The 18,185-nt window shown below is 38.7% G+C and overlaps 1 protein-coding gene across 10 annotated transcripts in view; it reads left to right on the top strand.

Annotated features, from left to right (window-relative positions):
* MAGI2 (membrane associated guanylate kinase, WW and PDZ domain containing 2) overlaps positions 1-18,185 on the top strand; it is a 546,118-nt gene that overhangs the window by 370,692 nt on the left and 157,241 nt on the right. For all 10 annotated transcript variants that reach the window (XR_011854944.1, XM_072147252.1, XM_072147245.1 and 7 more), the window contains one exon: positions 10,487-10,566. Coding sequence is in view for 9 of the 10 variants with exons in the window: in XM_072147252.1 (XP_072003353.1) it covers positions 10,487-10,566 (80 nt within the window). In the remaining variant the exon portion in view is untranslated. The remainder of the gene's footprint in view (positions 1-10,486; positions 10,567-18,185) is intronic.

Raw genomic sequence — 18,185 nt, 5'->3', positions numbered from 1 at the left:
CACTTTTCGGGTTTTCCTCTGTTTTGGTACCACTACGGCTCTCCAAATGTATCCTGACACATGTGAAGGATTTCTTACAAATTTGGCCTCTAAAAGACAAACACCCCTCTTTTCCTCTACTGTGCGCCCATAAAGCATTTTATATGCACATGTGGGGTACTTCTACACTCGGGAGAAATAGTTTTACACCTTTTTTGGGGTTATTTAATATATTATCCCTTGTGGCTTACATAAATTAGGGGTAAAGTGATATTTATAGGAAAATTTTCACCTTTTTAATGATTCGGGCCTAATTGGATCATTCACCTGTAGGGGCAAATACATATATTACACATTGCAAAATTCTCTAAGGGGTGTGCGTTCAAAAATTAGGGTCACTTTTCGGATTCTTATCTGTTTTATACCACCAGGGTTCTCCAAATGCATGTCAAACATTTCTGTCAAATTTGGCTTCTAAAAGGCAAACATTCCCCTTTCCTTTTACTGTGCGCCCATACAACATTTTATATATACATGTGGGGTACTTCTACACTCGAGAGAAATAGGTTTACACATTTTGAGGGGTTATTACATAATTTTATCCCTTGTGGCTATAAAAAATTAGGAGTAAAATGACCTTTATAAGAAAATGTTCACCTTTTATCTATTTAAGTCCTAATTAAATCAAACACCTTTATGGACAAATACACATATTACACCTTGCTAAATTCTCTAAGGGGTGTGCTTTCCAAAATGGTGATACTTGTTGGGGTTCCGCTCTGTTTTGGTACCACTACGGCTCTCTAAATGCATCCTGACACATGTAAAGGATGTCTGTCAAATTTGGCTTCTAAAAGGCCAACGCCCCTCTTTCCCTTCTGAGCTTCACTGCGTACCCATACAACATTTTATTTGCATGTGTGGGGCAATTTTATACTCGGGAGAAATGCTAGTACACATTTTTTGGGGTTGTTTCATCTTTAATGCCTTATGGGATACAAAAATTAGCCGTAAAAGTGACTTTTTTGGGAAAATGTCCACCTTTTTCCTTTTAGGGACCTAATTGAAGCAAACACCTGTAGGGGAAAATACACATATTACACCTTGCTGAATTCTCCAAAGGGTGCACTTTCCAAAATGGTGACACTTGTTGGGGTTCCCCTCTGTTTTGGTACCACTAGGGCTCTCCAAATGTATCCTGACACATGTAAAGGATGATTGTCAAATCTGGCCTCTAAAAGGCCAAAGCCCCTCTTTCCCTTCTGAGCCCTACTGTGCACCCATACAACACTTTATATGCAAAAGTGGTGCAGTTCTGTGCTTAGGAGAAATAGTTTTACACATTTATGGGGTTGTTTCATCTTTTATCCCTGGTGGCTTACAAAAATTTTGGGTAAAAGTGACTTTTTTTAGAAAATTTTCACCTTTTTTCCCTTTTGGGGCCTAATTGAATCAAACACCTGTTGGGGAAAATACACAAATTACACGTTGCTAAACTCTCCAAGGGGTGTACTTTCCAAAATGGTGTCTCATGTTGGGGCTTTTCTCTGTTTTGGTACCATTATGGCTCTCCAAATGCATCCTGACACATGAAAACTTTTTCAGCCTTTTTGCCCTGCAAAAACGAAACAACGCTCTTTCCATACCAAGTGCCCTCCTGTGCCCGTACAGCAGGGTACAGTGACAAAATGGGTATTGGCATACTCAAGAGGAATTGCCCTCAACATTGTAAAATGCATTTTCCTTTTTAACCCATTGTGAAGGTGCAAATTTTAGTGTTCAATGAATCTATAGTAAGATAAAATTACATTTCTGTAATTTCACTTTCATTTATCTTTCACGCTCATGAAACGCTCAAAGGGTTAACAAAATTCCCAAAGGTTGTTTTGAATATTTTGAGGGGTGTAGTTTCTAAAATGGTGTCATTTGTGGGGGTTTTCTGTCATGTAGGCCTTATAAAGTCACTTCTAACTAAATTGACCCTCCAAAAGTAGGTTTTGATGATTTTCGTGAAAATCTGAAAAATTGCACCTAAAGTTATAAGCCTCCTAACATCCTAAAAAAAGGAAAAGATGTTTGAAAAATGATGCCAAGTTAAAGCAGACATATGGAAAATGTTAGTTAGCAAGTTATTTTAGTGATATGACCAACTTTCCAAAAAGTAGAAAATTTTGAATTTGGAAAACATTGTTTTTTTCAAAATTTTTGCCAAATTTCCATTTATTTCGTAAATAAATACTAAATATATTGATTAAATTTCTCAACCAGCATGAAGTACAATGTGTCACGAAAAAACAATCTCAAAATCAACTGGATATGTTAAAGCGTTCCAAAGTTATAACCACTTAAATAGACACATGTCAGATTTTAAAAAATGGGCCGTGTCAGGAAGGTGAAAAGTGGCTTCAGCGTTAAGGGATTAAATAAATGTCTACTTTCAAATTGCACATTCAGAACCCAAGTTAATGTATAAATAATAACATATTAATTCTAGTGCTAGTTTTTACCCACAGTTCTCTTTTGGTGTAATGTAATGATAATGCTGTGTTCTGTATGTTTGAGCTTTGCAGTATGCGTCCCATTTAACCTGGCATTGCTCCCTGTTGTGCAATAATTTTATAAGATCTAATAGTATTGATTTACTATTGCTACTCACTGAGCCAGAATTCTGTTATATTCACAAACTGATAATGAGCCCAACCTCAGAGTTCATCCCTGCTCTCATAGGAAGCAGCTTCTCATTCATGTTGTACTATTCATCACAATAAAGAGCAATGTATAACTAGCCACTGACAACTGTGGTGTAAACAGGGACTATTTTAGACAGTTTTCCTATTATGGCTTGGGAGTTCTCATGTTCTTGCTGATTGTTTTCTATTTTCATCACTATTAAAAAAGTGAAATTCTACAAGGATTTTGTTTCATAGGGCACGTTTGTAAATAAAATGTGTCTTGTTAGAAAAAACAGTAGCCAATATAGTAACAGTGCCACCACACAGACGCCCATATAGTCAAAGTGCCCACCATAGTAGATAATTTAGTTACAGTTCCTGTAAATGGATAACAGTGCTACCACACAAAAGTCAATCAGTCAGTCACAGTGCCTGTCCCCAATAGCCAACAAACACATTGCCTATCCCACAGTAGCCAACAGTAACCAATAGTCACAGTGCCTGTCCCAGTAATCACAGTTTTCAAAGTTCCAGTACCTGGCCCAAGGATGCTCCATGACCAGCTGCAATCCTGGAATATAAATGCTTTTTTCACACTTTTGCTTCTATGAACAACCCACATAAAGGTATGATTAGCCAGAGCTGCTGCCTGCAGCTCTGTATGGTCAAAACTGCAGAAAGATTCAATTAACCTATATCAGGAGCCATATACACCTCAAATTAACATAATTTTAACCCCTTCCCGACGCACGCCGTACTAATACAGCGCGCGCCGGGTCCCGGTGCATGGAGAGGGCTCGCGGAACGAGCCCTCTCCATAGCCAGTGAGTCTTTTCTGCATATTGCTAGCACCGATCGCAGGTGTTTTCATGTCGATTGCCTGGACGCTGCCATCTTGCCGCAAATCGTCGCTCCCCGATGACGTCACGGGGAGCAGCGATCCGTTGCCATGACAGATTCGGTTCTCTTGAAGGCCTGGAGCTGTCTCGTTTTAACCATTTCATTATGTGCTAATTGCTATTGAATGAGGAGGAAAATCCCCATATACTGCCATACTGCAGTATGGCAGTATATGATAGGATTGACCAGACAACCTAGGTTTAAAGTACCCCAGGGAGTCTGAAAAATGGTAAAAAAAAATAATAAAAAACCCTAAAAATTCAAATCACCCCCATTTCCCTAGAACTGATACAAATATTAGTAAACAGTAAAAATCATAAACACATTAGGTAACACCGCATCCAAAAATGCCCGAGTCGAAAATGGCACTTTTTTCCACTTAAAAAGTGATCAAAAGGCTGTTTAGTCCTAAAAATTATAGCAATGAAAACGCCATCTAAGGTCGCAAAAAATGATGAAAAAATTTTGTACCGGAGGTTTTAATTTTTCTAAATGTATGAAAACATTATAAAACCTATACAAATTTGGTATCCCCGTAATCGCCCCAACCCAAAGAATAAAGTAGACCTGTCATTTGTGGCGCACAGTGAAAGCTGAAAATTCAAGCCTACAAGAAAATGTTGCAAATGTGTTTTTTTTACCATTTCCACTGCATTTGGCATTTTTTTCCCGCTTCCCAGTACACGGCATGGAATATTAAATACCGTCACTATGAAGTGCAATTTGTTACGCAAAAAATAAAAAGTTATAGATTTTTGAAGGTGGTGAGTATAGAATGGAAGTGAAAAAACTAAAAAAGGCCAAGTCGTTAAGGGGTTAAGAAGAGATTCCTAATGTATCGGTGTAACCAGATGCACTTAGTCTAGTACTTCTTCTTAAACACCATATGGTGTATTGGCGTCAAACTGCTTTTATTAACATGTTGCAATATTCTTTGGTAAATAAACAAGTCAAAATTACTGTAAAATGTAACCAATATTTTGGGGTCACATTTAACTACCATGATCTTTGATGATTTGTCATTCCTATCCCTGTGGTAGGGCAATGGTAGTGACACAGCAGCCATTCCTATTCGGAGGTTTTGGTACTGTTATAAATGCAAAGATTTAACATGTTATTTTGTTGTTATTAACATTATGTATGAGGGCTAATTGTTGATAAAGATGTATCTGCTAAAGCGCCTAGATTTTTGAACACTGTATAAAAGGCTTTGGCCATTAGCTAGAAAAACTAAATTGGTTTATCTGAAAAATAATGTGCACTTGGTTTTCTGAAAACACTTTACAGTATGCAGGCTTAGTAGACAACTATGTGAAACAATGTAGTGTTGAAATTTGTGGAAAATGAATATTCTTTTTATCTCCATTCATACTATGATTTCAGTATATCTTTGTTATTGTGTAAATACCAGTTGTGAGGATTAATGTATTAACAAGTAATTGTTAATATAAAAGGGTCATTTAAAATATAAATACAACTTTAAGATGACAGGACGCATAGTATCAAATGGGATTTTCCAAGATACTATAGGAAGATATGACCCTTTTATTTGTCACATCCTGCATTTCTAAATGGGGCTTGAAGTGCATATGAGCAAACCACTTTCAGGATTGTTCCTGTAAATATATGTTCACCATCTACTGTATTGAAAAAAATGTCTACATTTAATTGCAGCCTATGAGCGTTTTCTAACCCACCTTAGCTATCACACTTGGATAGTTAATTTCCAAGATGGCTATACTTTATTTTATATGTAAGTGACAAGTAGTTCTAGTATATGTAGCATGATTTCATACTTACACATAGAACATGGATTTTCTGTTTGCATTCTGTTGTCTTCTTTTCATAAAAAAACTAAATGCTTTAAATACTTAGCATTTTTTTATGTATTTTCTTGTTTACAATATTAACACACAAACTTGTGTCACAAATTATTGGAAAAATGACTGGTTAAATATAATAGTGAGTTTTAGAGGTGACTAGGCATCACTGTGAATCGTCACTCCATTCGTCCTGGGGCCCGATTCATCTGAAAGCTTCTATTGAACCATGAATTGAATTTGTGACTGCTGCTTACACATGTTACCAATGACTCACTTCTTGGGTAGTGCATCACGGTGCTATATTTAGTTTTCCATATGTTTGTTCATTCAGATTATTTGACATTTGTGTGTAGTAGATGAGAAATCAACTACAACATTTACTATCCATGAGGCTTCAATCTGGTTCCAAACTAATTCGAAATACATTGGGCCGTTTGAACCATGAACCATGTGCAGAAATCAAATGTATACATCATTAATATGTAAAGTGTTGATCAATTATGGGTATACATCCTTGTCTATTTGTGAAGTTACCCTTGGGCTTTCCATTACTACGTGTGTTCTGCTTATCTTTTCACCTTTTAAAAACTATTGGACAGCCAAAATAGCTTAATATAATAATTCAGGTACTCTAAATGTTGCACTTGCCTTTAATTTGATCCTATCCCAGCTGTACTGTTCTGTAATCACAATAAGTAAAATGCATTTTCCCTTTTCCCCTTTTTTTCCCCTCTCTGTTATGCACATTTATAAGGTTTACTTCACTGCAGTTGTCTATGACTTCCTGTATAGGTGGTCATATGGTCATTGATTCCAAAGCTCTGATGTCTTTTATTAGTATTAAAGGGGTATTCACATTTAATTCACAGTGTAGTCATAAATGTAGTCATGTCATTGGAAACGACCACCTCTGCTGGAGTGATTGCACAAAGAAACAAATAGTCCTTGCATATGAAATGTTGGGGAGTTACTGCATGTGCTGTGGTGATGATTGCTGAATCTATGTGGTTGAGCAGATGAATCAAATTATACTTGTATGGTTTATTATGGAAATATCACTACATGAAATAGAATCTAAATGAGAGGATTTATCTTGTTTCACAGACCTTAATGAAGACCTGTCACCTGAATTTTACCCCCAAACTAACAATGCCTGCTGTTAAAGAGTTACAAGTCCTCCCTATATCACCCAAAATTAGCTGCCAGTGAGGCACTGTACTTTAATTACAACTATTTTCTAATATGTAAATCTTTTATTCAAGATATGACTCTCCCAGGCTGCCAGTGAACCACGCCACCTTATTTTGACTGTCAGCTCTATATTTCTTCAAATCACTGCTTTGACTCCTTGTACTTGGGAACATATAAGCCTCTATTTATTTATAGGAAATAATGTGCCTTTTTTATGTGGTGCCTTGTGTTACATTCATGTTATGTGATGCCATTTAATGGAGGATGGGGGAGTAGTAAAGGTCCATAGAGGCTGCTGTGTGATTTTATGTGATCAGATACATACATGATGTACATACATGCAAGTGTAAAGGGTATCGGTCCTTAGATGACATCACCCTGATCACATGAGTATTAAGGAAGCATAAGGCATGGGGAGGAGTAGATGGGAGGGGCTGGCTGAGCAGGACAAGCCCCCTCTGATGCCAGGGAATATAACATAAGGTTGATTTATGGGAATCATTTTTAGCTTAAAGAGAGGGTGTCTGTTGGTTAATAGGCTCTATAGGAAACTGTCACTAGCTGCAGTTGTGAAAATATGGTGAACGGTTCCATTTAAATAAACACTTTTAATAAGTCTGCATAGATATAATGCCCTGCACCTAGTCTTCATTTCTAGGGAGAGTTTATTAGCTTAGCTTAGTTTACTCACTTAGTTCACTCACCTTTTTACAACTCTTCTAATGAAATCATCCTATGACCTGTAATTATATCAAACATGTTAGGTTTTTAGGCATTATAATATATTTTATGTATTTGTCTTAAATTTACAACCAGTCTGTATTTTCCCTACTCCCTGGTAAGAAACAAGGAGACTGGCTTTTGGGTCTGTCTTCTGCTGGTATCACTTTATGAATTTTGGGATAGTGTACCGTAATTGTATTTGTATGCCTTGTAATTTTTACTTTAATCATTTGTTCTTTTTTTTCTGTTTTTTTTTTTTTTACTTACTAATCGATTATTTTTTACTCTGTAGTAGTACTATCGTAAATGGAAATAGTCTCAATAGTTTTGATTTGGATTTTCTTGTAAATTAACCAAGAAATCTTTTATAGTGTAATGTAGCAGAAAAATCACCAACACAGGATGGTGCTATCATCTTATGGGTATTTTGTAAAAATTAAGAGCCTTACTTCACAATTATGAGGCAATGGAGAATCTATTAATTTGACACTGACTCCAACAGTACAGAGTTCAACAACACTAATATTTTCTGCGACATATGCATAATTGTGATATTGAATTTGTCACAGTTTAAAGGGGATGTTCCCACTAAGACAAGATTCTTAAATAAACTCAGGATAACAAAACACATTGGGGCAGATTTACTTACCCAGTCCATTCGCGATCCAGCGGCGCGTTCTCTGCGGTGGATTTGGGTCCGTCCGGGATTCACTAAGGTAATTCCTCCAATGTCCACCAGGTGGCGCTGCTGCGCTGAAGTCCACTGAAATGCATTCAAGTTCACCGGCCTATTCCTGGTGAAGGTAAGTGCAAGCTCCGCAACACTTTTTGTTTTTTAAATCCGTTGGGTTTTCGTTCGGCCATGCCCCCCGCCCCCCCCCCGATTTCCGTCGCGTGCATGCCAAAATCCGATCGCGTGCGCCAAAATCCCGGGGCAATACAGGGAAAATCGGCGCAAATCGGAAATATTCGTGTAGCACGTCAGGAAACGTGAATCGGGCCCTTAGTAAATGACCCCCATTCTCTAACTCACTGTTATTAACAAAAATAAAGCATTTCACAGATATAATTCCAACCTGTCTCTACAATTTGCAATTTTTAAACCTGTTTACAATTTTGGTTGCACCTGGTGGTGACTGTAAATCTTCTGATTATTGTCAGATTCCTCTAAAGAATAACTGCTCTTGTCTGCAAGGTGCAGTGCTCTCTGCCTCCTGCTCCTCCCCCCTGCAGTACAAGACAGGCTCAGACACAGGCACTTGCAGAAGTGTGCAGAGATGTACTTTATTAGCTACAGACAGATAAGCTCCTTATCTGAGAAAGGCATATAGAAGAGCTATTTTTATATCCATCACATGGATATCATCATCTCTGATCTGTCTTATCTCTCTTTTCCTATGTGTTAGATAGAATAGTAGAATGTTCAGAAGCTAAATAAGTGTAGATAACCCTATAGCCTGATAACCTAAGCACATTGTCAGCACACAGCATCTAAATCACAGAGAAATCCTGAAGTGTCTGCTTAGAGAGCCCCCGCCCACACTCTGTTATAGGAGCTAAAACAGACCTTTTAGACCTGCTTTCAGCAGGTGGTACAGAATATTTCCTGTTGGAGGGTGTTTTTTGGGAGAAAATGATGTCAGAAGTTTGCCCAAAGTGGCTTCATGAATTCCCCCAGTGTCTACTGATGCAATATTCTTCTCTGGATATGTGTACTGTCTGACATTGCCCCAAGTAGCAATAAAGATATTTTAGGGATTGGCCTCGATCAAGGTTGGGATTCTGTAAGAGCGACTGGCTGTCTGAGATACTACTAGTAATCAGTGGAACCTTTCTTGTTCTCCGAGTTAATCTGAACTTTGTACAAAAAGTACCAAAACATGAACACCCACTGGTAAGGCACCCATTGCTTAACCCTTTAAATGCTGCCAGAAAAGCTTCTGAATGCCTTTAAATGCTGGCGGTGTACACACTGGTGTTGGGGGTGAGGCCGAACCTGAACTCCTGGCTGAAGTTTGGATTTGGGGACCCAAACCCACAATAGTTGTTTTACGCTGTTGAAACCCCAGACAGCTATAACCTTACCTGCTGGTTAAGGATATTAAAGAATATGTAATTTCCAACAAGACTGGAAAATCTTTTCTATTATTTTATATCTTTACTAAGCATTTTATACCACTGCCCAATTCATAAACTTGCCAATCCAGATTTATCCAGTACACTGGTGGGCCTATTACACTGACCCTATGTTATCACTCTGGTATCACTGTACCTTTACATTTTTAGGGCCCTGTAGAAAGAAATGTGAGAAAATGGAATTAAAAAAACTAAATAAAAAGACACTTTTCTGGAATCTCCAGACCTTGCTCTATGTTGTGTGATATGACTTGGTGTCAGGTATTTTAGTTTTTATTGGAATCTATTCTAATCTAATCAAACTGGTCACCAATTATAGTTTACTATGGAGTTTATATTGTTTGATATCACCGGGTATCCTATATTAAAGGTAAATATAGCAGCCTATACTGTGTGACAGTGGATGTGAGATGACAGTGGGGTTTTAATCATATTTCATGTCGCCTAATCATCTAACAACAGCATTCACTGCAATGTGTTATGCAATTTTATAGCAAACCAGCAAGCATACTAATAATGTGATATTCTTCCCTCTGAGCTGATGACGCTTCCTTATTATCTGTCATTCTGGAGGAAATGTTTGATTTCCTAGGGCTAGCCTGGTTATTTTCTGACAACATTGCCAGTTATTTTCATGAGTTGAGGTGCATGTAACACCGCTGATTCCCCACCTAATTCCTCCCTGACCTGTGAGTGTGGTTAGAGAAGCTCATTGAGAACACTGGTCTGAACGGAGAACTGTGTGGATCTAATACATTCCTTTAGCTTAGGATGAGCTCTGAATCTTCAATGAGGCTGGCTTGGCAGACGTGCTAGTTGATTTTAATAAAAATAGCTGCTTTCAGCAGTGTGGGTTCAGGATGCCAAATTTACAGCTGCCTTCCACGATTACTCTTAAAACTCCTTCAGGGCTAATTAGAACCCCTGGGTAAATGAAGTGCATCGATATCAATTCTCTAGAAACAACCGCCTTCTCTTCCTTGTTGTTTTATTTGTTTCTTGGAGAAATTAATGTAATTCTTTTCAACGTCCCCTTCTCAAAGTAGTGTCTTTTCTTTTCAGTCACAACACAAAGACCACGTCATGGCTGGATCCACGGCTAGCAAAGAAAGCTAAACCCCCAGAAGAGTGCAAGGAGAATGGTAAGTTTTCACAGTTCTTCTGGATAGGATCCCATTAACCACTTGTGTACCAAATTCGCATGAGTATCTTCTTTATGATAATGAGCAGCGTTTTGGATGAGAACCACTACACAGGAAGTAGTCATATCCTCATTTGTGCTTGTTTTAGCCCCTCCTTTTCCTTGTATCAAGGTTTACAGCATACATAGTTTTATTCTGTCTGGGTATTGGTCTGTCAGCCCTCCCTTACCCGCCTCTGCCAGGGACTTTGTGTGGTTACACTGTGGCTCAGTTCTCTCAAAGAAGATGCAATGCAAGGAGAACCAAAAGGACCATTTGAAGGGATTATGATTATTATATCATGTTCCCTTAAAGGTAAAGGCTCTGTTTTCTTTAGCCCTTGCTCGTTACATTTCAGTTAATAGGCTGTTTTTGTCTTTATCGTACTTAACGATTGACTGTTAGCCTTTACGCTACAATGATTGTGCAATGTGTTTGCATGGGTAGGAAATCATAAAATAGTTTTCTCCAGAACCTGTTATTGCAGTAATGTTTGTATAATATTGTTTATGAAGTAGTACTTGTCCAATGAGTATTTGCTTGATTGCCTTTTCTTGTAGTAGGTTTTGTTGGTGCAGAGGAATGCCTCATAAAGTTATAGCAGTCTCCATACAACACCTGTAAGCTGTACACCTGTGTGCTATAACCACAGGGCTGCGACTGCAATATTAACACAAATGACTTGCATTTCAAGTTAAAAATGTCAACTTAGGAGCTATTTTCACAGTTGGTTACAGCTCAGCACATTTTGTTTGAGATTCTGTCTCCTCATTAAGGAAAGATACAGCTCTTCTTGTATGCAGAGGAGAACATCTCACATGCCCATTTATCAATTACCCTTCAAATATTCAGAGAATAACTATGCAGTGTTCTTGTCAAGAACAGTTATTATCACATGGATGTATTTTGTTTCCTTATAGAATGACATTTAGCTATCATTTGGTTATTTATTACGCTAGGTGTGCTTTACGTAACCCAGGGTGTAGCTAAATTTCTATAGATACGGTAGATGGCATTCTGTGCAATACATATCTATCTGTCCTATACTCTGATATAAGATACTGAAATGTATGTTATTTACAGAAATCATGTAGTCCCATGACCTATACAACACAATGTGATGAATCTACGATGATGTGCCTGCGATATCATTTACAGCTTGTGGTTAGATGGAGAAGGATATAGCACAAAAAGGCAGAATTTGTGTGTAGTTATTTGTGGCTAGGGCTTCACAAACCCTCAACAGACAGTCAGACTCTTGTACCAGTGCCATGCACAGCACATCTTAATGCGGTCCATTTATACACGAGGTGTTACAGGAAGACGCATACAAATAAAGCCATGCCTAGTCATTAATTAAAGAAGAAATGGATCCATTCATAACTTTAATGCAGGTATTTATTCAGGAATAATGGCCGTGTCTGTTCTCAAGCATTTGCATTGATATTCCATTTGCACTACGCTGCATCTGCTGGAGCAATAATTGCATTTAATTGCTCGCCAGATTGATTTATACCTGGAACCACTTTGAACGGCTTCACAAAAATTACATTCTTAATTTACTGGTTTCAGGATGGATTCTAAAACATTAGCAACCTGTGCACTGAGTTTTTGTATTCAACTTGTTTAATAGTTTACCACAAAGCTGTTTTATCCTTTTTTAAATAACTGATTTGTTTAATTCCATGAAATCTTAAAGTAACAGTGGCAAGCTTGCCTTGTCATCTAGGCAAGGTGTATAGACTTAGAACAGGGAATGACTATTGTAAGGTGGACAGGTGCTTATAATGGTCAGTGTCTGTAATACAATAATGGCAGGAATATGTATACAGCCCATGTCCTCCTATCACACAGTCACCAGGACCAAGGAAGAAGCTGCAGTATAGAAAAGCTATGTATGATAAATCAGCCATGTTTGCAATAAGTGCATCTGCAGCGTGAGAGGAAAATGCTCTTAAAGCAACCTCCACCCTTAAAAATAACATTGCAGGTAATCTAGGTTCCCAAAGTCATGTTCCCCTTTGCTTATTGCTTGGGGAGGGGTGGGATGAAAAAGATGTGGGGTCTGCATACTCCTAATTTATGATTCCGTTTCTATTCTATCTGCACTACTCTTTATAGATTTATTAATAAGTCTTAGGCTACATTCACCCTACCGTATGCACGACCGGACATAACCGGGTGAGCATATGGCAGGCGGGCTGTAGAGGATGAGGGCCTCCCCTCCCCATAGGGATGCACGGCGTACAGGCGTACGAATAGGGAAAGAACATTATCTAGCTTTTCCCCCTCGGACAGTGGGGTACAGCACCATACCGCCATCTGAAGCCTATTGGTGGGGGTAGGTATATATGGCAGCAAGCTTGCAGACGTACATACATACTTATTTGTTCTACACATTGCACATCTCATGTGCCCAGGACCATGTAGACATATAGGCCATCTTGGAGCTAAATATTATTCAGTGGGACCTAGAAGATGCCTTCAGTTTAACCTTCTCCTTGTGCCGTTGTCATTTTGCATGGAAGTTACTGGCTTCAGATATGCAGGAAGTTAGAGATCTTTTATGCACACGACTCTTGTGCTGCTGTAAATGTCTAGAAACAAGTAAAGAAACTCTGTTCTCAGTCAAATATATGATCAGAACTATAAATGAATCATTATACTATGGGGTCTGACAGATTTTAAACCGATCCAGTAGCTTCAAGCTGCCAGTAAGACTGCACATAATTGAATATGCAGCTCATATATTTTGGGCATAATAATGTCTTGCAATAAGTGCAAATACTGGCATATACAGATCATACTGACTGACTGGACACTGAAGGAAAGTAAAGAGGTAGTTGTGCTCTGTTACTTTTTTATGAGGCTATTCAGCTACTTACATATGGATATATTTTATTTCTATCAATAAGACTTTTTTATGTCAGACTCTTTGTGGAATTTACTTGACCGAATCTAGAATCACTGAACTAAAAAGACATGTCGAGTTCAGTGATTTTAGGTTTGGTCCGGTAAATCCTACATCCGCTCATGGGCAGCGAGCTTAAGGGGCATTAATGGAGAGCATGAGAACAAGGACTGTGCTCTCCAATTATAGCCTGGCTCCTTCACTATAGGCAAGGATAATATTCCACCCCTACCTAATCCCTTAGGTGCCTTGGTTATTAGCGATTGCAGCATCTAAGTGATATATCAAGCAAACCTCCGTTATAGTAAACCGGACCCTTATTTGACTCCTGAGACACTCTTTGAGAATGATTATGCCACTTGGGATTCATTATGTTTTTTATCTCCCCACAAGTGTTGCCCTAAGAACACATGAAATATCTAGTTTGATATTGTGGTTTCTGATTTCTTCATTTAGGCTATTGTATGCTTGACTATGCTTTTGCTTTTAGTCTCCCCCATTTTTCTTTATCCCACAGCAGAAGCAACCTACTACAATGACACTGCTTCCCATCCATAAGAGGGATTGATGTGTACATATTTTGATGCATGGTTTGTTATACAAGGAATGTGGCTGGAATGAGGCATTACAAGAACAGAAGGTTATATTTGCAATCCCAAATGTGGTGAATGTGTTTATTATCATTCTGTCGGAGGTGCTTCTCAGCTGTCTTCATCAAAATATTTCCCTCTTTATTTTGACACGGCCAATTTATTCTGAATCAGGAGCAGGATGTTTCTAAAATACAATGTCTTATTGGAACTTTTTTTTGTGTATTGTATGAGAAAACAAATAAATGCATTCAGTAGCGCTAAATGAGCACTTGTAGGTCAAAATGCTTTTATTCTCATTCAGCATTACAAGTTATTTGAATGCATTATTGAACTAAAAGTATATTTTAGTTAGGAAATTATATGAATAATTTGGCTTTTTTAAACTTAGTGAGTATCCCCAAGTAAACAGGACTATTAGATTGTGCCTATAAGTGCCTCTAAATTTCTGTCACCAAAATTGTTTTAATGAATGGGAGAATTATGATAGTTCAGTAATTATATGGATCAGAAATGCCATAGTATTACTTTGCCCAAAACTCCTTCACAATTAGTGCAATCTACAGGATACTCATAGTACACCAAACATATGCTTGTGCATCCATTGAATAGTCATTAATTATTTTTTATGAATATACACACATTTGGTTACAGAGGTAACTCATAGGTGCATAGATAGGTCAACCAATATCCTTTGTTCCAATGCCCCCCCTTCATTGGTTTTGCAGAATGTGGTATTGTGTAATCATGCGAGTAGGGTAATGACAGGACAACGGATCAGAAAACAACAGGGGTGAGGACAGTATCTAATTTTGGCATGTACATTTTTCACTGGACCACAATTTTTCATTGTACCACTCACTCTCAGGGCGGCAGTGATCACCTGGTGTAGCCATGTGTTTAATATACACCCTTAGGCTACATGCACACTGCCGTGTGCCCGCCGCACCATAGCGCGGCAGGCACACGGCAGTGTTTGGAGAGGAGGAGGAGGTGAGCTCAGCTCACCCCCGCCCCTCTCCATAGCGATGTATGGCCGCGGCGCCGTAATACGGGAAAAGATAGGACATGTCCTATCTTTTCCCGGGCTACGGAGCGGTACGGTGCCGCACGTGTGCTGCACCGTACCGCGCCCGTAGGGCGCCGCGAGCCCATAGAGTGTATGGGGGACGTATATCGGCCGCATATACGTCGGCCATATATACGTCCCCCATACTGTAGTGTGAATGCAGCCTTACTCTACAACAGCTTCTAAGGCCTTGTATGTGTGAATGTGTGCCTAACGTGGTCCCTTGTTTGCGACCCATCTGTCATTGATGTTAGTGGCGTAACTAGGAGAAGCAGGGCCCCATAGCAGGCTTCTGCATGGTACCCCCTTTCTCATTTAAGAAATATACATATTTGTATACTCACACATACAAGTTAGAATCACACATTTATACATTTATACATACACACATTTATATACGTATAGAGCATATATACATCATATATATGTTATATACATATTATGCTATCTTTAAATATGTTATATACATATATCCAATGTGCAGCATAATATGTTTAAAACGGAGCACATCCTCTACTCTTTTGAATGTCAGGTAGGATGATGGGACCCTCTGAAACTGTGGGACCCATAGCCGCTTCTATGGCTGCTACGACTGATTGCTGTGTGAGTGCTGCTCCCACACTGATGACAGGATAAGAGAGTGCCCAAGACAAGTTGGCTCATGTACGGGGAAGAGGAATCTACTGCTGTCGGCATGAGCCCAAAAAAAGTAAATGGGGTCAAGTGCTAGCTAGCAAATTTATTGAAAATGAATTGATCAAATGAAGTAACATACCTTATAAGAGCAAATGTTTTCTTGTCCACTTTCTTTTGCTCTTATTATCCTCATTAGAGATGAGCGAGCACTAAAATGCTCGGGTGCTCGTTATTCGAGACGAACTTTTCCAGATGCTCGAGTGCTCGTCTCGAATAACGAGCCCCATTGAAGTCAATGGGAGACCCGAGCATTTTTTAAATAAAACTGAACAGTAAAAGAACAGTGCAAAAAAAAAATTCCAGATGTTTGCAGATGTTTTACTTGTAAGAACACATTGAAATAACACTATTCTTCACTTTGCAGGTGTTCGCGCGTGTCTCCCGCTAAGTTAGGAGATGTGCACGAACATCTGGAATGTGAAGAATATTGTTCTTTCAATGTGTTCTGCACTTAAATGCTCCTGTGTTCACTGTTTTTAATGTTTTAATTCTATTGCAGGTGTGCGCGCGTGTCTCCCGATAGGTTCGGAGATACGCGCGCACAGCTGCAAAGTGAAGAATAGAATTAAAACATTAAAAACAGTGAATACAGGACCATTTAAGTGCAGAACACATTGAAAGAACACTATTCTTCACATTCCAGATGTTCCGAACATCTCCTAAATTAGCGGGAGACACGCACGAACACCTGGAAAGTGAAGAATAGTGTTATTTCAATGTGTTCTTACAAGTAAAACATATGGAAACATGTGTAATATTTTTTCAATTTATTTTATTAATTTACTGCTCGATCTCGAGCCGGCGAGATACTCGTCCGAGTAACGAGCCGGTCCGAGTATGCTAATACTCGACCGAGCAGTATACTCGGACGAGTATACTCGCTCATCTCTAATCCTCATCCTTCTTTCCCTTCTAATCTTCTTTTCACTGTAATGTCTGTGAATTATGTCTTGCTAGCACCAAGCAACCAAATAGAAATTTAAGGAAAATAACATCAGAAAATCTCCCCCACTAGTAGGAGGATTGCAAATTGACAGGCAATGTGGCAGAGGCAGAGAGCTGCAGGAAAGTGAAAATTTCAAGCAGGGATTGTTTTCCATTTATGTGGCCCCCAACCCCCACCTACAAGTCACATAATAATTAGAAACCGTGTTACTCTTCATGTAAACATTAAACTACCGATTTCGATTTGTGGAAAAGCAAGGTACTTTTTCTAATGGCTTAAATAAATAAATGTTTATTTCATTTTACTTGGGTGGACTGCTACACTTTAAATGTCTCCTTAAAGGGGACCTGTCACCAGGAACCTCATTTTTACTAAAGACAGATTGTAAAAGCCCATGACACCTGCAGTGCAAAAATGCCTCTCTGCCTTATCTAAGCATTTGCATTACAATATAATTGTGTGTTTATAACTTACTCTTGAATCTTGTGATTTGTCTGAGCTGCAGGCTGCCTCCATCTTTGTGATCCTGTACAGCTTGTCCCTCCCCCACTGATGTCAGGCTGACCAGGCTGTGACCTCTGAGAAGGAACAGGAGGAGGAGCTGAACAGGAGCACAAAGGTGGGGGCCAAGCTCTGAGCAGTGAGTAACACAGACAAGGCACATGTTGTCACAGCCCCTGTGACTACCCCAGGATTTTGTCAGGGAGCAAAGTAAGTTATAACACACAATTATTTTGTTATGCAAATGCTTATAAAAGGCAGAAAGGCAAATTTTCACTGCAGGTGTAATAGGCTTCAGCAACCTGTCTTTAGTGAAAATGAGGTCTCTGGTGACTGGTTCCCTTTAAAGATAGTTATCACTATCCAGCATTATCCAGCCTCATAGATCCCAGGACTGTGACTGTGGTAATCTTATATTTCTTATCCATGGCCTCCTTCCTTCTAAAATTAACTTTTAAAATTATGCTAATGATTAGCACCGATTAGCACTGGGGATCTATGAGAAAGTCTCCCTGGTTTATTATGATTGTTTTTCATGGTAGATTTACATTGCTCATTATGGTAGCATATCTTCATCAACTAACATAATGAGAAACTCAGACAAAATTAGTGTGATTATCAAGGGCTTTTATTAGGATTTACATACCTGCCACTAAACAGAAGCCACTAAAACAGTGTCTTAAATCCATGGTAAATTTTTAGTCTCAGGATGTTGCTTTTTCCTAGTGCAGGAAAGGTTCTTAATTTTCCACTGTTATGTCCACCTACTAATCTGTTCCAACACAATTGTAACTTTCAGAATTTATTATATAAATTATGCCCTGGAAAGAATCTGTCAGCAATTTTGACCGTGCAAAATCGCAGGCA

The sequence above is a fragment of the Engystomops pustulosus genome, chromosome 4, assembly GCF_040894005.1.
Source record: "Engystomops pustulosus chromosome 4, aEngPut4.maternal, whole genome shotgun sequence".
NCBI classification, from domain to species: Eukaryota; Metazoa; Chordata; class Amphibia; order Anura; family Leptodactylidae; genus Engystomops; species Engystomops pustulosus.
The sequence above is the reverse complement of the archived record's forward strand: the minus strand, read 5'-3'. Positions and strand labels throughout refer to the sequence as shown.